General features: G+C 58.5%; 6 protein-coding genes across 6 annotated transcripts; 3 read left to right on the plus strand and 3 right to left on the minus strand.

Moving 5' to 3' along the window:
• Positions 1 to 1768: 1768 nt before the first annotated feature.
• Positions 1769 to 3420, plus strand: LTHEOB_2098 (Nuclear segregation protein; the record flags this gene model as incomplete). Its single annotated transcript, XM_035510872.1, has 3 exons — positions 1769 to 1897; positions 1988 to 3133; positions 3190 to 3420. The coding sequence occupies 3 exons, from the start codon at positions 1769 to 1771 to the stop codon at positions 3418 to 3420; spliced, it is 1506 nt and encodes a 501-aa protein (XP_035365038.1).
• Positions 3421 to 3890: 470 nt separating this feature from the next.
• LTHEOB_2099 (General amidase) lies at positions 3891 to 5707 on the minus strand (the record flags this gene model as incomplete). Its single annotated transcript, XM_035510873.1, has 2 exons — positions 3891 to 5010; positions 5070 to 5707. The coding sequence occupies 2 exons, from the start codon at positions 5705 to 5707 to the stop codon at positions 3891 to 3893; spliced, it is 1758 nt and encodes a 585-aa protein (XP_035365039.1).
• Positions 5708 to 6463: 756 nt separating this feature from the next.
• Positions 6464 to 8010, plus strand: LTHEOB_2100 (DNA replication regulator; the record flags this gene model as incomplete). The annotated part of the gene is made up of 2 exons (XM_035510876.1): positions 6464 to 6596; positions 6653 to 8010. 2 exons carry the CDS (start codon positions 6464 to 6466, stop codon positions 8008 to 8010), a joined length of 1491 nt encoding a protein of 496 aa, XP_035365040.1.
• A 953-nt stretch (positions 8011 to 8963) lies between these two features.
• LTHEOB_2101 (UDP-glucose:glycoprotein glucosyltransferase) lies at positions 8964 to 13585 on the plus strand (the record flags this gene model as incomplete). The annotated part of the gene is made up of 4 exons (XM_035510877.1): positions 8964 to 9106; positions 9159 to 10335; positions 10383 to 10643; positions 10697 to 13585. 4 exons carry the CDS (start codon positions 8964 to 8966, stop codon positions 13583 to 13585), a joined length of 4470 nt encoding a protein of 1489 aa, XP_035365041.1.
• Positions 13586 to 13904: 319 nt separating this feature from the next.
• LTHEOB_2102 (UDP-glucose:glycoprotein glucosyltransferase) lies at positions 13905 to 14965 on the minus strand (the record flags this gene model as incomplete). The annotated part of the gene is made up of 3 exons (XM_035510878.1): positions 13905 to 14525; positions 14619 to 14679; positions 14955 to 14965. The coding sequence occupies 3 exons, from the start codon at positions 14963 to 14965 to the stop codon at positions 13905 to 13907; spliced, it is 693 nt and encodes a 230-aa protein (XP_035365042.1).
• Positions 14966 to 18261: 3296 nt separating this feature from the next.
• On the minus strand, positions 18262 to 19146 carry LTHEOB_2103 (Short-chain dehydrogenase/reductase SDR; the record flags this gene model as incomplete). Its single annotated transcript, XM_035510879.1, has 1 exon — positions 18262 to 19146. One exon carries the CDS (start codon positions 19144 to 19146, stop codon positions 18262 to 18264), a length of 885 nt encoding a protein of 294 aa, XP_035365043.1.
• Positions 19147 to 20701: the final 1555 nt, after the last annotated feature.

A 20701-nucleotide genomic window follows, 5' to 3' on the forward strand; every position in this document is an offset into this window, starting at 1 on the left:
TGGCAGCCAATGCAGGGCTGGCACCGTTCAGTGGTCCCTCTCGGAGCTTTCTGGAGGAGCATGGTCTCTGCCGCTGCTCGAATGGTGGTCACTGCGCTTGAAAGAGCTGACTCCGCTGAGCACTCTGGGCGTGAAAGACAGGCGTAGACTTCCACTGCAAGAGCACAATTTGCCTCAAAGCTGGAAGGAATGAGCCTCCAACCCTCTGCGGTCATGGCTGTCCATGATCATGGTGGGGGACGTTGAGGGTAGAGGATGCCTCCATAGAAATCACTCGCCCTTGCCCATGGGATGTATCCTACGCCAGAAGTCGTGTTAATACATACGCACCGTGAGACATCAATTGGCGTCTGGACGAAACAGGTACATCGCTCCGGTGTATGCGCGTCACTCAAGCTTCGTGGATGGCGGCTCCGCATCTTACGCGGTTCAGGAGGGCAGCGATGATGGGCATTCATGAATGAGCAATGCTTGAAGCTCTACAGGGCGACAGCTCTACAAGGCAGTCTTAATCGCCAATCGCGGATGAAGCGCTGCCTCGCTGAGTCTTCGCGCCGAAAGGACCGCCCAAGAGTCTGCCTGTGCCTTTCGAGATGTTGGCATGCAGCAGCAGCACCAAGAGCTGTCGAATTCCTGCGTGCATGTCCAGCTTGCGGGCTCATTCGGATGCACATCTGGCGAGGGAGAAGCCTACCGCTGCTGCTGCAACTCGCAGCCATTTCCTTCATGCCGAGAGCCCGTAGATCCTCTTCGCAGTGTAAAGCAACCGAGACATTGTTCTGGGGAGCATTGGGCCCTCGAATTGCGGCTCTCACACTGGCGAATTGGTTTGCTGTCTAGCAGGGACGGTTGCGACGCGCTTGGGGGCATTGTGAGGTAGCTGCACAGCTTACTGGGTACTGTGGACTGCTCAATTGGTGTCCCGGTGTTAGAAGGATCGCAGATGCGCCGTGTTGATGGCACTCTGGTGCCGCTGGCAGCAAGCGACGGCGTTCACGGTGGAGGATGGGGTTTGTGGAGGAATGTTCGGAGCAGACGGGCGTCGCAAGGGGTGCTAGGTCATCTAGACTGTGGTCAGAAGCTCAAAACGGGCGACAAAGAAGCGATGGAGCTGCAGAATGTGGTCATCGTGCTGACGGGCGGGTTCTGTGCTGGTGGTGGTGCTCCAAGCTGCCGAACGATGACAGTGTTACCCGCCCGCACGCCGCGAGATGTCTACTAACACGGATACCAGACCATCGCGCCATCACACCCGAGATACAGTCCTGCGAGATGATGGAGCAAATGGAAACAGTGTTTTCGAGCCCGTGGACGCGCACAAACGTCGCAATCTGCTCTGGTTCTGTGAGATCCTAGGCGGGACTGTGCGACGCGTCCCACCGAATTGACACTTGCACATGCAATTCCCAGTCACAAACGCCGTCATGCCGGGACTCGGGCAGCCCGAGGACAGCACGGCAAAGGTTGAGAGCGCGTGCATTCACGATCAAGGCGGTGGAGCCGCCGGGATCACAGGGTGCTCTGCGCCCCCCGAAGCGGACCCTGGCGTGCCGGGGTTCGTTGAGCCACAGGCGAAAAGTTGCCGTGACTTGACTTCTGGCCAGACTGCCGCTACTTCACTATCCCACTCCACCCTTTTCCCTCAGCCCCCCCAATCTCACTTTGCCGAGGACCCTGAACCGACGCTACCTCGACACTCCCGGTCGCGACCAGCTGCCCGTACACCCAGGACCTTCGATTCGTTCCCTCGCACCGTTACGCCGTCGCAATGGCCGACTCTGCCGCACCCGCTGCTGCCAAGAAGCAGTTCGTCAAGCCTGAAAAGCCGAGCGAAGAGGCCTACAAGGCTGGTCTTGCAGAGAAGGAAAAGCAGCATGCCGCCGCTCAGGAAAAGCTCGTACGTCTTCACGCTTAGCTGCATGAATTGGACTCGGCGCAACCGAGTCCGAGTATCCTGGGCGCATTGCTGACCACCGCACCGGTATAGAAAGCCTTGAACGCTAAGATTGACCTTGCGACCCCTAACAACAAAGACTCTCCCACCGCGAAGAAGCAGCAAGAGCTGCGCAATGAGCTTGCCGAGATCCGCAAGAAGCAACAGGCCAACAAAGGCTCCCGCAACACGGTCTTCGAGCAAATCAAGAAGCTCGATGAGCAACTGAAGTCGCGCATTCAGGAGAACAAGACGGCTCGCGGCCGCATCAACTTCAAGAATGCTGAAGAAGTCGACCGCGAGATCGCCCGTCTGCAGAAGCAGGTGGACTCTGGTTCGATGAAGATTGTGGACGAGAAGAAGGCACTTGCGGACATCTCGAACCTCACCAAGCAGAAGAAGAACTTTGCCGGTTTCGAGCAGGCCGAGAAGGGCATCGCTGACCTCAAGGCCAAGATCGCCGACCTCCGCAAGTCCCTGGACGACCCCGAGGCCAAGGCCATGAGCGAGCGTTACTCGACGATCCAGTCCGAGCTCGACGCCATCAAGGCCGAGCAGGACGAGGCGTACAAGAACCTGAACTCGCTCCGTGACGAGCGCACCAAGGCCCGCAACGAGCAGCAGGCCAAGTGGACCGAGCTCAAGGAGTACAAGGACAAGTACTTCGAGCAGAAGCGCGCATTCAGGAACTACGAGCAGGAAGCGTACAAGGCGAGGAGGGAGAGGCAGGAGGCCGAGCGCAAGGCTTACGAGACCAAGAAGCGCCGTGAGGTCGCCGACGCGAAGCTCGAGGAGGCCAGCGCCGCTGCGTACACCGAAGAGATTGTCACCGCCGAGGGTCTCATCCGCTACTTCGATCCATCGGCCCTGCCCGCCAAGGAGACCAACGACACTTCCAAGTTCGCCGCCCAGGCCAGCAGGACTACTGATGACTCTGCCTTCAAGGGCATGAAGGTCGTGAAGAAGGAGGAGGAGGACTACTTTGCCGGCACTGGCGGCAAGAAGGGAAAGAAGAACAAGAAGAGCAAGGACGCTGCTCCCGCTCCCTCCAGTTTCAACCTTTCCATCGGCGTCATTGAGCAGCTCGCTCAGCTCAACGTCGATGCTCCCGCTAGCCAGGCCGACGTCCCGTCCGTTGTCGAGAAGCTCAAGGAGAAGTTGGACTTTTGGAAGAAGGACCAGCAGCGCAAGACCCAGGAGGTAAGTTCCAGCGCAATCGCCACCGCGATTTTGATCGGCCACTGACAACTCTGTAGAACATCGAGAAGGCCAAGAAGGAGATCGAGAAGCTCGAGGCTGCCGAGGCGGAAGGTGCTGATGCCGGAGCCAAGGACACCGCGAAGAAGCCTGCCGCCAAGAACCAGCAGGTCAACGGCTCCGCCGATGCTGAGGCAGAGCTTGCCCAGGAGAAGGACGCCGCCGCCGACGCCGCCAAGGAGCTCGAGAAGGCTAGCATCGAGGACAAGGACGGAACGGCCACTGCCTAAATCATCACTGAGACATTGGGCGAGACAAGTTGATCTGCATCGGTTGCGAGTCCGTGTTCTCCTCCCGTAGATCATTCAAAAAGGATTCAGGTGGGATGTTGACTAAAAGCTGTTTTAAAAGTTTTCAGCGCCGGGATTGATGGAAGATACACATTTGCATAAGCGGTGGTCTCCGGTCAACGCCGCGGAGAGAGGGGGGGTCATGGGCGGAAAACGGCGGGCTTTCTTCAGTCCTGTAACATTTTTTCTTCTTCCTCATTTATTTATGAACGAACGAAAGCGGCTATGGCATTTCTCCATTTCACATTGCAGTCGCCCCCCATCGTGGGCATGGCTATTTTGTTCCCGGCAGCAGTGGGTTTTGTTTCTACCACCCACTTTCATGTTCGAGTAGCTCTTTCTATAACTATTTCATAATCCCAGCTTCCAAGCAGCCAGCTCTCTCTCTCTCTCTCTCGTCCAGCTTCCGCTCACGCGCGCAGAACCTTCTCCACGACCTCCAGATCCCTCAGCAACTCCTCGTCCCTCATCGGCCTGCCCAGCACCTGAACCGCACACGGCGCGCCCTCGACCTCATCCGGCGCATACGGCGGCACGTACTCGACGCCCTCGCGCAGAAACTCCGCATCCCTCCCCTTCTCCGCCACGCCAAACGGCAGCACAGCGGCGGGCCAGTCGAGCACGTTGGCCAGCACCGTGTGCCCGGGGATCCCGTACGTGTCGTGCGGCACGGCGGTCGCGCAGTGCGGCACCGTCAGCAGGGCGTCCAGCCGCTCGCCGACGACGACGTCGTGGAAGGCCTTGGTGATGCGCTTGCGCTCGACGACCAGCTCCCAGAGTGCGTCCAGGCTCGCCGTCCACCCGTCGTTTTGCGGCACCCGCACCGTGTGCAGGCTCTTGATGGGCGGCTCGCCGCCGTCCTGGATGATGCGGAGAGGCGTTTTGGAGGGGTCGAGGGCGAAGAACTTCCAGGCCAGGGCCGCGACGGAGATGATTGAGGGGAGGGAGTAGGAGGAGGAGTCGAGCGGGACGATGGTGTGGCCGGCGGCGGAGAGCTTGTTCGCGGCTGTGCGCAGGGCGCGCAGGACGGGCGGGTGCAGGGGGCGGGTCGGGTCTTCGGTGATGAGGCCGAAGCGGAGGGGTTTGGTGGTGGTCGTCGTCGCGCCATTGGTGGCAGATGAGGAAGAGGAGGGGAGGAGTGTCTGCTGCCTCCACGGCACGTTCAGGGCACCGTCGTCCAGCAGCCACGGCTCGGCGCCCACGACGCTGCGGGCCAGCAGCTCGCAGTCGCGCAGGGTCGTCGCCAGCGGCCCCGCCAGCGGCACGATGGGCGAGGGCGAGCCCAGCCGGCCCGGCGCGGCGTTGCCGCCAAAGGGCAGCCGGTTCGCCGTCGGCTTGAAGCCGTACACGCCGTTGCACAGGGCCGGGATGCGGATCGAGCCCGCCACGTCCGTCGCCACGCCCAGCAGCGAGCCGCGCATCGCGATCAGGGCGCCCTCGCCGCCCGAGCTGCCGCCTGCCGTCAGCGTTAGTCGTCGTGGGTTGAGCGTGCGGCCGAAGACGTTGTTCTCCGAGTCGGCGGTCATGAAGCTGGGAGGGAGGGGTCAGTACACTTGCACTTTTCGGAGAGAAGACGTGGGGGGTCTCACGTCTGGGGGATGTTGGTCTTGACGTATAGCACAGCGCCCAGATCTAGGAGAATCTGCACGATTGGCGAGTTGTTTTCCGCTGGCGGCCTGTCTAGGAAGGAGATGTATCCCAGGGTGTGGTGGACATTCTTTACCACATACGAGTCCTTGAGACTGATGGGGATGCCGTGAAGAGGGCCCAGCGGCTTCTTCTCGCGCTCGTAATACTCGTCGAGCATCTTGGCTCGCTCCAGGGCTTGGTCGAAGAAGATCTCGGTCAGGCAGTTCGTCAGCTGGTGAGCAATGGCAGCCCGCTTGCAGAATGCTTTTGCTACATCGTACGCCTTTAGCGCGCCTGTCGACAGCTGTTCCGAGAGGCCTGTGGCGTCAAAGTCCTCGGTGATTCGAAGCTCGTCCGTTGTGAGCAGTCCACAGGACCGGGGCACATCAAGGACGCTGATTTTGGACTCTTCGTGGATATCCTTCAGCGTATCTCTCGGAAGTCGCCATTCTTGAGGGATTTTGGCCAAATTCGAGGCGCGTTTCTTTGCGGCGAGGCCGTGCCAAGCTGGGGCGTCTATTCCTTCCTGTGATTTTGCTCCATCTGGATGATGGCCGAAGATGGTCTCGAGAGCGGATGTCTTAAGCGAGGATGTCATTTCGTAAATACTGTCAAGTCTAGGCAATCGCTAAAGCAATGGATGCTACAGTGAAGATTGAGAGGGGTTTGGATTGCCCTTCTTTAGTATCACGTCTAGCAGACGCAGGGCGGGGCAGTAGGTCAGCCTCAGCCGAAGGGGGAATCCGAGATGACGTTACATTTCGGCCCCGCATTGCGAGCGAGGGTGGTTTACTGCAGGGATTGGTTTCCGAAAACAGGCGACTCATGTCCAGCGGCATGGCCCGCTTAGCTTTATAACACTCATTGCTTAACAAAATCACATTTGAAATTTATTGAAGTTGGGGTTGAGCTGGATTGCTAAGCAGGGAACAGACCCTTGCCTTTGGCGGGGTCCGAAAGTGAGCGATGGAATTGGTTGCCGAGTAGTGAGAGACCATGTCAGAATTTGGGAGTCTTCAGAGACGCGAGCAGATAGGTTATAGCAAAACCACATGCCCCCAAGGGCGTGGTTGAGCGGTAACAAGTTTGCAGACCAGCCAATGGCGGCCGGTCCTCTGGCCGACCAAAGGAATTTGACAAGGAATGATCCCCTGCTAGCCGATTCCGGGTGTTTGACCAGCAGTTGGGGTGTTGTGTGTTACCGGAGGCGGTTGTGGTCATAGCTCGGGTGGGTCCAACGCGGCCTCAGGACGCGTCGCGTCGCGTTTTCGTGCACCAAAACTCCGGGCCCACCACAACTCCTCTCCTCCGCAACCTCGTCCGCCATTCTACCCCCACACCATTTTTACCGACCATGGCGAACTCCGAATACGCCGAGCAGTGCACCGCCATCCGTGTCGAGCTCAAGGCTTGGGAGAAGGAGTTTCAGTCCGCCAATGCTGGCCGCAAGGCAGGACGCGCCGACATCAAGGCCCATCCCCATATCGGTACGTTGTCTTCGCGTCAGTTACGCTTGCCCGAAGGCTCACTGGCGTCCCTGCAGCTGCCAAGTACAAGGAATACCAAAGACTACGCGACATCCTCGATGGCAAGTCCAAGCCGCAGCCCGCGCCCGCGTCTCCGAAGCGTAAGGCAAACCCTTCGGCTTGCCAGACACCCACGAAAAAGGTAAAGGTCACCAAAGTCTACGAGGACTCCGAGCTCCGCGAGCCGCGCGACGACATGCTGCATCTTTCCCCCACGAAGCTCTTCAGCCCGGCCGCCCACGAGCTTGGCCCCACTCCCCAAAAGGACGGCATTGTTCTGGGCCTCTTCGATCTCCTTCCCACCGAGTCTCCCGTCAAGAAGCGCACCGTCCTTGGTGACATCACCGCGAATGCCCATCTCCAGACCCCGCAGAAGAAGCGCAAAGCCGACGTCGAGGAAGACGAGGAGAACGAGCTTGTCTGGAGCGGCAAGATGGCCCGCATGGGCCGCACCCCCGTGTCCGAGGGCAAACGCCACTTCTTGGACCAGTTCGCCACCCCCCAGAAGCGGAGGCGCGAGCATGAGGAGACCACCCCGTCGTCGCGCGGCCAGGCCACCACCCCCGTCTTCCTCCGTAGAAACTTCAGACCGATGCCGTCCCTAGCCGAAAGCACAAGCCTGCCTAGGAAGCCTAGGTCGTTCAACCGAACATTGAGCACGATTCTGCAAGAGCGTAGGAAGGAGAAGGAGGATGACGCCAGGCAAGAGGCAGAGGCCAGAAGGCAGGCCGAGCTAGAAGCAGAGGCTGCCCAGGCTGATGAAGATCCCGATGACGATGAGGAGGCTGCGATGCGTGAAATGGAGGGCGAGTCTGCAGCTGCACCCGTGCCTCCCAGGGCGCCCTCGACCGTGCTTGTCGAAGACAGCCAATTCGATATGAAGCTCGGCGCCGACGGCGAAAACTTCTCCGACTCTGAGCCCAGCGAGGGCGAGAACGAGCAGCCGCGGAGGGTGTGGAAGAAGAAGGGAGCGAAGAGGCAAACTCGCAGGTCAAACATGCGTCCTGTCCGGACCAAGCCGCAGCCTCAGCAGCCAAGCCATACCATCCTCGACTCTGGGGACGAGAGTGACGCCACCGTTGCCGAAACCCAGCCTGCCAACGAGGACTTCAATGACAGCGACGCTACGGCCGTGGAAGATGACGATTACGAGTCAGAGCACTCGCCCAAGAAGCGCAAGGTCGGAAGCAGCAGCAAGAAGCAGCCGACAAAGGCCGCAGCCTCGAAACAAGAGACCGGCGAGAAGAAGGAGAATGTCGTCAAGAAGGCGGCGCGCAAGATTAGCGCCCAGGCGCACGCCAATTTTTGCAGGCTGAAGATCAAGAACAAGAACTCCAAGGCGAATGGCCGGGGCTGGGGTCGGAACAGGAGGTAAAGAGCTCAGGCTGGGAGAGATGGACACAGAGTTGGGGAAGCGGTGAATTGCCAGTGCACAGCAGGAAGTCAAACTCTCGGCTAGCCGTCGGCGGCGGGTTAGATGTCCGCCTCACATCTCTTTGATCTCACCTTCGGGTCGCGATTGGAGATGTGGGGCTTGAGCGTCACCCAAAACCAGCTGGTCTAACGGAGGGAGTACTTTTACGTCTGCACGCCCCTTCATCCTCCCCTCGTCTGTCTTCCCTCTAGAGTTTGCTCCACTCTCGACTTTCTATGGCACCACGTCGGCATGGTCACTAATCGTTCGGATTCTTATTAACATCGGAGGGGGTAGAACATGGCTAGGTGTTATCCATCCACGTATTGTTGTTCTATTACTGCTGCATCTTTTGGAAGCATTGTCAGCGGGGCATTTTTCATTTTAGCGAGCATGGGTAGCGGGCATTGCAAGGCGTTGTTTTTGGATTACTGTCGGTTTTCCTACTGGCTCATCGTTCCTATGGCTGCGGCCTCCATTTATAGGATGACATAAAATAAATTTTCACATTGTATCACTATCATTCCGCTTCGCTAAGGTGTCGGTGAGATGATTTGCACTAATAAATCCACCAAGGCCATCGGATCTTGGTGGAGTCGTGGCCAGATGGCGCGGACGTTTCCACAGGCCGCCGGAGCTTGGCGGGCCGTGCGGGAGCTCAACATGACAGCTATCAACACCCGCCTGTGTTTCAGCCGCGCGTGGTCCAAACATTTTGAGCAGTTTCGAGAGGACCCCGAGGCCAGCGTGCCTCCTGATCCCCGTCCTTAAATACACACATTCCAAAGACTTCCCCCGCCGCGATATGCAAGACGTTGCCGCAACTCTCTAGTGCCCGCCTGCCCTCTGCACCCCACATCCACACCACACACCACTAGGAGCACGCGCCTGCACGCGCCGCTTCGAAAGCCACCATGAGGGTTCGTCAATGGCTGCTGAGCAGCCAGGCGGCCCTGCTCTTCGGCGCCCTCAGCCCGCTGAGCGCCAGCGCAAGCCCGCCCATCAACGTAGCTCTCAAGGCTCGATTCAATTCGCCTCCCTACCTCGTCGAGCTGCTGTAAGCCCGCCTATTGCACGCTCCGCCCATGCCTGTAGCTGACCCGAGCTAGCGAGACGGCCGCCTTCGAGAACGCAACCGCCTACTTCCCGCTCCTCGACCGTATAGCAGACGGTTACTTTGACGACAAGTCGACCGAGAAGGACCTGTACGACGCCTTCCTGAAGCTGCTCCAGGACGACGGCCACATAACCGACCCCGACGCCCTCTCCTCGTTCCAATTCGCCCTCTCCATCCATACGGCCGCACCGCGCATCGAGGCCCACTACCAATTCTATAACACATCCGTCAAGCCTTCGTTGGAGGCCGACAACTGCGAATCATGGGTTCTGCTCAATGGCAAGCAGTACTGCTCGCCAGAGATGGACCAGGAACATGGCGAAGTGAAGAACCCCAAGGTCGACGACCTGCCCTTCGACCGCCCTTTGAGACAGGAGCGCCGCTCCGTCCCCTCCGTCTTGTACGCCGACATCACCTCTCCCAGCTTCCGCAACTTCCACAAGACCATAGTCAAGACTGCCCGCGCCGGCGAGACGTCTTACAAGCTGCGCCACAAGCCCTCCGAGAACGTCCGCCACGAGCCGCTCGACGTCCACGGATACGGAGTGGAGCTTGCTCTCAAGAGGACCGACTACATCGTCATTGACGACCGTCAGGCCGAGGAGGGTGACAAGGCCCCCGCTGCAGATGCCGCACAGGCGGTCCTGCAGGACGAGGAGGTCGCAGACTTGAAGCCGCTCTCCGAGTCGGAGCTCAAGGGCCTGGGCCTCAAGGCCGGAAGCTTCGTCATGGGCTCCGAGGACCCGCTGGATACTCTGCTCAAGCTCTCGCAGGACTTCCCCAAGCACTCGTCCGCTATCGCTGCTCACGAGGTCTCAAAGGAGTTTTTGAAGGAGCATCAGGAGAACAGAGAAGCCGTTCTGCCTCCGGGGTACAACATCCTTTGGATTAACGGCGTGCAGGTCATGCCTCGCGACGTCGATGCCTTCGCCCTGCTCGAGCACTTGCGCCGCGAGAGGCAGATTATCAATGGCGTGCGCAAGCTCGGTTTCTCTTCGCCCGAGGCTGTCAACGTTCTTTCGAACAACAACATCGCAAAGGCGAAGGACGACGACGAGCCTCAGCGCTACGACTGGAGGGATTCGACCGAGGGCGGCAACGTCATCATGTTCTTGAACAATATCGAGAAGGACAAGCGCTACGCCGAGTGGCCTGAGAGCCTGCGTGCAGTAAGTCGCTGATCGTCGAGGGGATATTGCAATTGCTGACCATTTAGCTCCTCCAACCCTCTTACCCTGGAACTCTTCCCAGCGTCAAGAGGGATATTCAAAATGTAGTCATTCCGCTCGACCTCACCAACGCCCTCGACGCCACCCTGCTCGTCGAGACTCTACAGAGCATGGTCAAGCGCAAGCTGGCTCTCCGCTGGGGCATCGTGCCGTCGACGAAGAACAACAGGGCGGAGCGACAGGCTCACGTCGTCTACTACCTCCTCGAGTACCACGGACTCGGTACCGTCATGCAATACCTCGAGCACGTGAGTCTCAAAGATCGCTTCTTCGCTGAGCTCTACTAACGGACAACCTGCAGTCTCTTAAGCTGAAGGAAATCACTGAGCCTTCCAAGACGGCCTTCTACACGGTGACCGAGAGCGCCAAGCTCCGCGGCAACCGGGTTGCGAAGAGCTTTGAGGAGGTCTTCGAGGAGCCCAACGTTGTCAAGCGCGTTCAGGGAGCAGCGGCTTACCTGATGAGGCTGGCCGCCGACGGCAACTCGCCCCCATTCTTCGTGAACGGCGTGGCGCTCCGTCGCAACGACGAGTGGCTTTCGACCATGAGCATGAGGGTGTCGCGGGACCTCAACATGATCCAGAAGGGTGTCTTTGAGAACACGTTCGACGAGGATGGCGAAGACTGGCTCCCCGAAGTCTTCCTCGCCAACGCCCTCCTGAGGCGCAACCCGATGATTGTTCCCGAGGACGAGAAGGAGATCAAGCACGTGGACATGGCTCAGGTCTATGCTGACTACGGCGACCTGATGGAGCGCTTGCCGACTTTCAAGCCCGCGAAGGACTCGGAGTGGTTCCAGTGGGCCCAGCTCATCGTCCTCGGCGACTTCGACTCCAACGCGGGCGCGAACCTGCTTGCCGACGCCTACCAGTTCGCCGCCGCGCACGGTGATATCGAGACCGTCTTCATCCACACGGGCGACGTGGACCGCCACTCCAGGCTGTCCTACCTTCTGTGGAAGAACTCGGGCCAGAGCTTCGTGGACGACCTCCCCGAAGACTTTGTGCCGCCTCGGAGGGAGCTCAAGGAGTGCGACGAGTACTGGAGCGCCATGAAGCCGCTCATGCGCGTCTTCGACGGCGAGTCTGGTCGCGAATCGCTGGTCCTCAACGGCAGAACCGTCGGTCTCCTCCGCAAGCGCCGGCCTTTCACCACCGAGGACCTGGAGAATCTCCTGGCCTACGAGAGGAAGAAGCGCATCGAGCCGGCGAACAGGGCGATCATCGACCTGGGTCTTGAGAACAAGATCAAATCGCCCGCTGCATCCGCTCAGTTTACATCCTTGGTGGCCCTCTCGACCGTCTCGAACATCCCCGAGGGAATCTTCGACACTCCTCCGACCACGCGTCGCGACGTGTACAAGTTCTGGAACGACACCCACACGTGCATCAAGACGGGCGACCTGGAGACGGCTGCGATCCAGATCGTCGCCTCTGTCGACCCCTCTTCCGAGACTGCTCAGAGATGGCTTCCCATCCTCAAGGTTCTGTCGGAGCTGAGCGGCGTCCACATGCGACTGTTCCTCAACCCTAAGGAGAGGCTGAGCGAGCTTCCGGTGAAGCGCTTCTACCGCTACGTCCTGGCGTCCAAGCCCTCGTTTGACGAAAACGGTTCCACCGAGGCGCTGAAGGCCAGGTTCGACGGCATTCCCTCGGAAGCGCTCCTGAACCTTGGACTGGACGTGCCGCCTCAGTGGGTCGTCTCGGCCAAGGAGTCGCTCCATGACTTGGACAACATCAAGCTGAGCCAGCTCAAGGGACAGTCGTCCATCGATGCCGTCTACGAGCTCGAGTACATCCTGATCGAAGGCCACTCCCGCGACCTCACCAACGGCATGTACCCCCGCGGCGTCCAGCTCGACCTGCGCACCGCCTCGAACCCCCGCTACGCCGACACCATCATCATGGCCAACCTGGGCTACTTCCAGTTCAAGGCGAACCCGGGCTTCTTCGACATCGAGCTGCAGCCGGGACGCAGCCAGGAGATCTTCACCATCGACAGCCTGGGCACGCTCGGCTGGGAGCCGCAGCCGGGCGACCGCACCAAGGAGATCGCCCTCATGGACTTCAAGGGCGTCACACTGTACCCGCGCCTGTCGCGCCGGTCCGGAAAGGAAGACGACGACGTGCTCGAGGTGCCGACCACCATGGTCGAGGACCTCGCCGCCAAGGGGGCCGCCTTCGCCGACGGCATCCTGTCCAAGGTCGGCATCAACGTCAAGACTGGTGCATCCTCGCGGCACGCCGACATCAACATCTTCTCGGTGGCCAGCGGCCACCTGTACGAGCGCATGCTCAACATCATGATGGTGTCGGTCATGAAGCACACCAAGCACACGGTCAAGTTCTGGTTCATCGAGCAGTTCCTGTCGCCGTCGTTCAAGTCGTTCCTACCAACACTAGCGGCGGCGTACGGCTTCGAGTACGAGATGGTGACGTACAAGTGGCCGCACTGGCTGCGCGGCCAAAAGGAAAAGCAGCGCGAGATCTGGGGCTACAAGATTCTTTTCCTGGACGTCCTCTTCCCGCTCGACCTCGACAAGGTCATCTTCGTCGACGCGGACCAGGTCGTCCGCGCCGACATGCACGAGCTCGTCACGCTGGACCTCGACGGCGCGCCTTACGCCTTCACGCCCATGTGCGACTCGCGCACCGAGATGGAGGGCTTCCGCTTCTGGAAGCAGGGGTACTGGAAGAATTTCCTGAAGGGCCGTCCTTACCACATCTCGGCCCTGTACGTCGTCGACCTCAACCGCTTCCGCCGCCTCGCCGCGGGAGATCGCCTCCGCCAGCAGTACCAGCAGCTCAGCGCCGACCCGAACTCGCTGTCCAACCTCGACCAGGATCTGCCGAATAACATGCAGGTCGTGCTCCCCATACACAGCCTGCCCCAGGAATGGCTGTGGTGCGAGACGTGGTGCAGCGACGAGAGCCTCAAGAAGGCCAAGACGATCGACCTTTGCAATAATCCGCAGACGAAGGAGCCGAAGCTGGATCGCGCGCGCAGGCAGGTGCCCGAGTGGACGGTTTATGATGATGAGATTGCGGCGTTGGCGAGGAAGGCGAGGGGGGAGGGGAAGGCGGCGGGTGTGGTTGATGCTGAGGATGAGCAACTGTTGGAGAAGGTGCAGGAGCAGGCGGAGGAGGTGGAGGGGGAGAGGAAGGAGAAGAAGGGGCATGATGAGTTGTAGGTTGTGTATGCATTAGCTAGATCTTGGGTGGGGAGAGAGAGAGGCTTGTGTTGCTTGCTTTGAGTCGTTGGTTTTTTGTACAGGCTTTGATCAAGGCGATACGTATGGGTTACTCGATAAAAGTGTTAGAGAGAATTGATTTCCACATTTAGCTTATGCTTTCCGGCGGTGGCTTCGACCATCAGGCTTGCTATTGCCCATGCCTTTGTCGGCCGCTACGTACAGTATTTGCCGGTTTGACGAGTGAAATGAACTTGTGTGTATGGACGTGAACAGTGCGGCATGACCATACAAGCCCCCACCACCTGCTTCAGCACCCCTATCCAAGCTTCAGGCGCTTCGGTGGGCCCATCGCGCCGGCCGTCGCGCACATCTGGCCCGTCGTGCGGCTGCCAACCGTGCCCATGTACAACTCCCTCACATGGACTCGGCTCGAGAACCTGGCCTCTCCAGTGTCCCAGTGCATCATGACCTCGGCGGCGTAGCGCTTGGCCACGCTGCCGTACTGCTTGCCGTCGAGCCAATTCCAAACGCGCAGGCGCAGCTCGTCGCGGTCCGCCGTCAGCTCGTCGATGGCGTCGACCATGTCCAGGATGTCGCGAAGCTCGACGTCCCGCGGCTCATGCCTGCCCGTCTTTCCGAGCATCCGTCCGATGGCCTCCTCGGCGGCCTCCTGCAACCCGGCTACCTGGAACTTGGCGCCCATGGCGTACATGGCCACGCACGTCTCGAGGAGGTTGACGCCGCCGCGGCCGTCGTCATCGTCGGGCGGTACGTCATGGATCTTCACGTGGCCGTGGTAGATGTAGTCGATCATCCACCACACGAGATCCGGGTCGTCGTCGGGCAGTTCGAGACGGCCGCTGAGCGTCTCCTGGCACGGGACGCGGAACATGGATTGGAAGTAGCCTGAGCTAGCGTTAAGGATGATGCGGTGCACCTGTTTGTGATGATGCTGTCAGCTGTCGTTCATTCGAAGTTGCGCGAAGCGGTGGTTGGTAGTGGTGCTAGTGGTGGCTCTCTGCGTACATACCTTGCGCTCTTGTCCGCCGCAAGCGATGGTGAAGTCGCTGAAGGCTTTGGTCGACACGATTCTGTTTGTATGTGTCAGTACTCGTCGCATGGTGCCACCACTCGCCGCCCTTTTCGGTACATGCCTCGACAGGAAGCTACGGTCTTTCCAGGTGGCTCTGCAGTTACAATCGTTTCTGTGCATGCAAGTGATGCCAAGGCCAATGGAACGACCTTTATAGCGCTCAAATAGCTGTCGCTCTTGGAGATGCGCCTCCATGTTGAAAGGACACGGAGGTGAAACGGACGGGGTGGTGGTGTGGAGGGTGAGGTGCGGAAGCATGGCAGATGTACATACATACAGACCATGGGCACTCCGCGCACGTGCCCGCAAGAGCCAGCGTGTGTGCTTCACTCACAGTGCCGTGTCTTCATACACGCTCGCGTGCCCTGCGACTACGAGACTCCGTATCAGGCATTTTACGCCTGTCGGAGGCCATTGCGCTTTCTTTTGTGATGTACAGCAGAGCCCAGCACTTCAGCGACATTACGCTTCGTCAGTCACTCAGTTCTGGAAAATGGTCTGCATACAAGTGTTGAGCGGTCGTCTTTGCTCGCCCAAGACGATCGAGGTTCGCACATGCCTGTCCTCGTGCTACTAATACGCTTCACTGATTGACTGAACCGCCTTCCACCAGCTCAGAGGGAGCTCATCGAAAATGTTACCAGGACCAGCGTCTACACTTGTCGTCGAGGGGGCTCGTAGTCTGGGCCTCTCGTGGCATCACCGCAATGAGCGCATAAACATTGTCTGCCGCCCAGCTCTGCGCATGCAAATCTCTCCCTGCATTGTTTACTTTCGTGATCAAGAGCCGCGCGTGCGAACGTCTGCGAATTGTTCCAACGTTACTTCCGTGGTAATGAACCTCGCATTGTCTTTTCGGAAGGCTTCCGGCGCTGCCAATGGCCAAGTCGGCTGTCGTGAGGGAGTTGTCGGAAAGTGCTCCCGTCACTTGAGCTGGGCCAAGGATTGCATAGCCTGCGTCGCGCAATTGATCACCGGCGAAGTACCCTCGCTGCGCGCGCCCTGTGCCTTGCCAAGTTGCCGTCGCTGGAGGACGGTTCGGCTGGCTGTGACAGCGTCGCCTGGCGGGCTCTGGAGTCAGTGACGCTCACCACCGTGCCGGCGCAACGTTCACATGAGACAACGCTTCAAGCGGTGAGCTACGCGCAGCTGCTCTGACAGGCACGGCATGCTGCGCTCCTTGAGGCAGCTGATGCTACTCTCATCACGGTCGGATCGGTCGGTTGCCCGCACAGTCTACAAACCGGACGACCTCGTGCACCTTCATGCCAGCCCGACCGGGCATGACAGCATTCGAGTGACTGCCTGATTCGAGCTTTCTCTGCGCATATGGATGTCATATGCTTCCATGGCCTTCCCGTGCGAGGGCGGCCGAAGCAGAACTGGGCAGGCACCAGCCCAAACGAGCACCACCACCCGCCGCCCCTTCCCTTTCCGGCATGGCCTTGGTCACGGACCAGACGTCGCTCATGCAACCACACCAGCTGCCCCCCACCGCGCCAAGCCCCGGGCACCTACAAATACCCCCCAACTCCTCGCCGAAAGCTCCTCTTTTTCTTCTTCAGCTCTCTTTGCCTTTTGGCTTAGATCAAGTGAAGTGGCTGTTCTTTCTAGTTTAATCTCTAGAACGTCCCTACGGGGATTTGTCCTTTTGATTAAACTAGTTTTTGGAACTTGCCTCGTGGCCGCTGAGCTCCGCTCATGTCACGGGTGCACAGTGTCGCTCGTATTGCACTACTTCGGGCTGACGCGACCAATTTCTTTTTCGTTGAGCGATCTGCCTTGAGCAGGTCCTTGAGGAAGAAGAGAAATTGATCAATTCTGCTTTCTGCACTGCTTGCTTGCTGGGTGGAGCTTTCGCTGCGTTGCGATGTTGAGGTGATGTGCTGGTGGTGTTGCGCTTGCGAGCCGCGATGCCATCGGCCATGGTGTTTTCCGCCGTCCGCACTGCACCTGCGCTGCGCCTTGCCGTAGGGCAACAAAGTCGGTCGGGCCGCTGCGCGCTGAGCCTCTGGCAGGATAGATTCAGGCGCAAGATCCGCTTGCGCGATGAGTGACGCTCGTAAAGTGACAGCCACCTGAGCGGCCAGCCCCACCGTTGCATACGTCGGCGAGTTTAGCACCTCGTCTGTGACCCGCAGAAGCGTTCGTGCGGCGGTAGTGCACTCGCGCTACACGATGCACCGCCGTGGTGTTTTGACCTGGGTATGGCTCTCTCGGAGGCCCTTCTGGTCCTCCGCTCTGGTCTGGCTCTCTTCTCTTCGCACCCCGCTACTTTCTTTCAGGACCTCCGCATCTGCGACTCGCTCATTTCAACCTCCCACGTGTAGCATGCTCATCGTCCTTTCACGCGCGCATCATGGCACCAACGAACCCGCGCTTGGCCCTCGGACGGCGTGCGCGCAATGACTTGCGCTCGCACCTCTCCTCGTCGCACGCCAGCCTCGTTGCGGACACAACCTAGGTAGGCACAGCGAGACACCCTGGACAGCTACAAAGCATCATTGGGCACGTTGACTACAACAAGACAGCGCAAAGTGACGCGACTCGCTTCCACAGTCAGCTTTGACACACGGCAACACCTTTCAGAGTAAGTGCTCTCCGACGCTCACATTGCGACGCCTCCACACGATCCTTGGTAACTATGGCTAGTCAGGTCCTCTTGCCCGCGCGCATCCCGCTCTACAAGCCCAGCACCGTCCGTCTTCCCCCGCACTCATCGGAATCCAGTCCTTCAGACACCCTTTCGGCTTCGGAATCATCAACAATAGACTTGTTCGGTCCCCGCTGGCCGGGTTCTGCGACACGTCACTTTTCAGTGCCCACACTGTCGATTCCGCATACCGTTTTACTACCAGTCACGCAGCTTTGGTTCAGCGAACAGAGATATTGAGGGTGTCCCAGTCTACGATGAAGAGCACTGCGGAACAAGCAGAAACGCTCCAGGAACGGAGGAGCCGGCTTTGGTCAGGTCAAAATTTTGAGCAGGGTTCCTCACACAGGATTGTTGCGGCAGGTGATTGCAGTTGTGAGGATGCGTGCGGCAAAAAGCACTCATAGCTGACGGGGGCTACAAGAAAATCATGGCCTGGAACGTAATGAGACTGACACACTTTGGCATCTCTAGCTAACCGCGAAGCATCAAGGCTTGCTATTCGGGGAAAATGGGGCAGGAAATGACAGCAGACTGTCAGGAGAGCGTCGTACTTCGCTGCTGAGCGTCTTCAGGTACTATCTGTATGCCAAGGTTGCTGTCAACCCAAGAAGCAATTGGAAGTCCGGCGACACAGTAGGATATCGGCCTTGTTTCCGTTATGTGGTTTAAACAACCTTGGGCCTTGTCGCGCTCGGTCTGGATGCCAGGAAATAACCAGTGCCAATGCAGACAAATCGACCACCTGCGCCTTACGAAAAACGCACACTGCGCTCATCTTCGGCGGGTAGTTGAGGCAAACTCTGGGACGCAGATGTACAGACACATCTAGACACGTACTTTGACTTCGTAGGAAGAGTGTAATGTCCCCCTCGTGTGTACTGTTCCAAATCTACCGTCATCATTCTTCGACCATCAACCTTCTCTTCATTCCTCCGGGTATACCATCTTCCTCGTCACGCCCCCATCCACCACAATCTCCTCCCCCGTCACAAACCCGCTCTCCGCCAAAAACACGACCGCCTTCGCGATATCCTCGACGCGGCCCACGCGGCCGGCAGGATGCCACGCATGATCCGCCTCGCCCAGCGCCTCGCCCCACCTCGCGCCGCCCTTCGCATCCGCAGCCGCGTTCTCGTCGTCCACGTCGATCCAACCCGGCGTGATGGCGTTGACCCTGATCCCGTACGCGCCGCCGAGCGACACGGCCATGCTCCGCGTCAGGCCGAGCAGGCCGGCCTTGACCGCGCTGTACGCCTCGTGGTTCGGCTCGGCCTGGTGCGCGCGGGTGGACGAGACGTTGACGATGGAGCCGGGTTGCCGGGCTCCGTCTTTGGCGGCGGCGGCGGCTGCTCTCAGCATCGGCACGCACAGGCGGGCTAGTAGGAATGGCGCCGTCAGGCCCACGGCTAGCTTGACGTCCCACTCGCGCTCGATGGTGTCGTCCGCGGCATCGTCCATGCGCCGGTCCCCGCTCCAGACGTGCGGTGTCGCGAACGCGTTGTTGACCAGCACGTCCAGCCGCCCCGCGAAGAAGGTCGAGGCTTCGGCGACGGCGGCCTTGAGCTGCGCGCGGTCGGCCAGGTCGACGACGCGGCCCTGGAATTGGGGGAGAGAAGAAGAAGAGTTGGCTGCTTTGCTGGTCCAGGACGGGGCGAGGGATAATGTGTTGTCCAGTTCGGGCTTGTTGGAGTCGAGGAGGAAGACGCGGTGCCCCTTCGAGAGGAGGTTGCGGGTTAGGCCGCGGCCGATGCCGCGGGCGGCGCCGGTTATGAGGTAGTTCATGGGCGTTTCGGGGGAGGCGGATGCCATTGGTAGCGGGGGATGGGCTGTTCGGTCTGGTCAAGAGTTGAGAAGTGTTGGAGAGAGGTTGAAAAAAAGTGGAATGACGTCGGGGAGGCTAAAGTCCGTTAACCCCAGCAAGCACACGCCAGCCCCTGGCGCGTTTCAAACACCCAATGCGTCCCCACAGCATTAGCGCCGGACTTTAACCCAGCATCAGCTAATTCATGGCTTCCTTCAATAAACTTTCTGCCGAGCTTGTCTGTCGCATTGCCAACTACATCTTGACTTATTGGTCGTTGTGCCATGAACCATCATGTTTTGACTGTATGAAAACTCGAACAAAGACCGTGTATGTAGCGGACTTAAACAGTGATGATAAGCAATAGAGTGCTATTACTAAAATTACGGTCATGTTTAAAATTTTCAATGATCCCCTGTCGCAATCAATTACAGACGTTTGCTAGGGATTTCGCCAAAATGGTTCAATACTAGGAATCCTTCAGACATCTCCTGCTATATGTCCACGTTGACTACTATCCAGTGAATCAGTCCGAGCAGCTGCGCACAATGGGTCGATGAATCAAGGGGATACTAGTTGTGCTACAAGTTCGTGTGACCTGCCAACGGCATACGAAGACGTAGAGTTGAAGTGTTTAATCCTTAGCGAAGCGGAAGCGACGCGGCAAGCGAGCCTGCCGAAGCGTAGCTGGGGATTACGCTGGAAACTTGATGATTCAGCTGGGCTTCAGGTAAGTAAGCTTCTCAGCTCTTATCGGTCTTGCAAAATGGATGTTATGTGGCTTTACACAACTCAGGAACCGCCTACCTTCGCCTCCGTAGCCACTCTCGCAGCCCGTTACCCTCGCTGCTCTCCCCATTCTCGTAGTTGGTCGTCGCCGTCGGTCCTCCGTATTAACAGCCATATTTTCAGACCCTTTCCCAGAAATTATAAGCATCATAGCTATAAGTAATAGGCTCCCAGCTCCACGCTTTGCGGCTTTTCGCTGTGGTTCCTCATGTGGATATCTCATCCCCCAACCCATATTAAAGCAGTTTGAAGAGGCTACGAGAAAGCGTGGCAACAACAACTGGGAAGTACATATTGCACACGAGTGCCTGCCAATGTCGCCATAGCGGTCTTTTGACTGACTAGTAATGCAAATGTCTCGTGCACATGCTGGCTCTCGGTTCAAGGGTCTGGGAGCACCCAAAAGATTACATGGTTCCAAGGATGCGTGCCACGGTTCGTTGTATCCACTTAGCCAACAACTTACACAAATCGAGCAGTCCCGTAGTTCGTTTTCCACGAGAGAGGCAAAAGAAAAGTTTTTCATGACGTGTCTTTCTTCGATATTTGTCTTTGCTTCCCTGAATGACTGCCCTCTTTAACACGTAGACTTCCGACCAGCACAGCGGCATGTAGTCAGTAGTACTTTTGACTGGACCCAGCTACTGATTACCTTCAATTTTCGCTATATATACTTCGAATTCTCGAGGCTTGCCTTTTAAAATCAAAATCTTCACGTTTCTTCCGCAATCAGGACTTCACGGTCACACATATACCACTCTAAGAAAAGGCACC

This window comes from Lasiodiplodia theobromae (assembly GCF_012971845.1).
Source record: "Lasiodiplodia theobromae strain AM2As chromosome Unknown scaffold_5, whole genome shotgun sequence".
Classification (NCBI taxonomy): domain Eukaryota; kingdom Fungi; phylum Ascomycota; class Dothideomycetes; order Botryosphaeriales; family Botryosphaeriaceae; genus Lasiodiplodia; species Lasiodiplodia theobromae.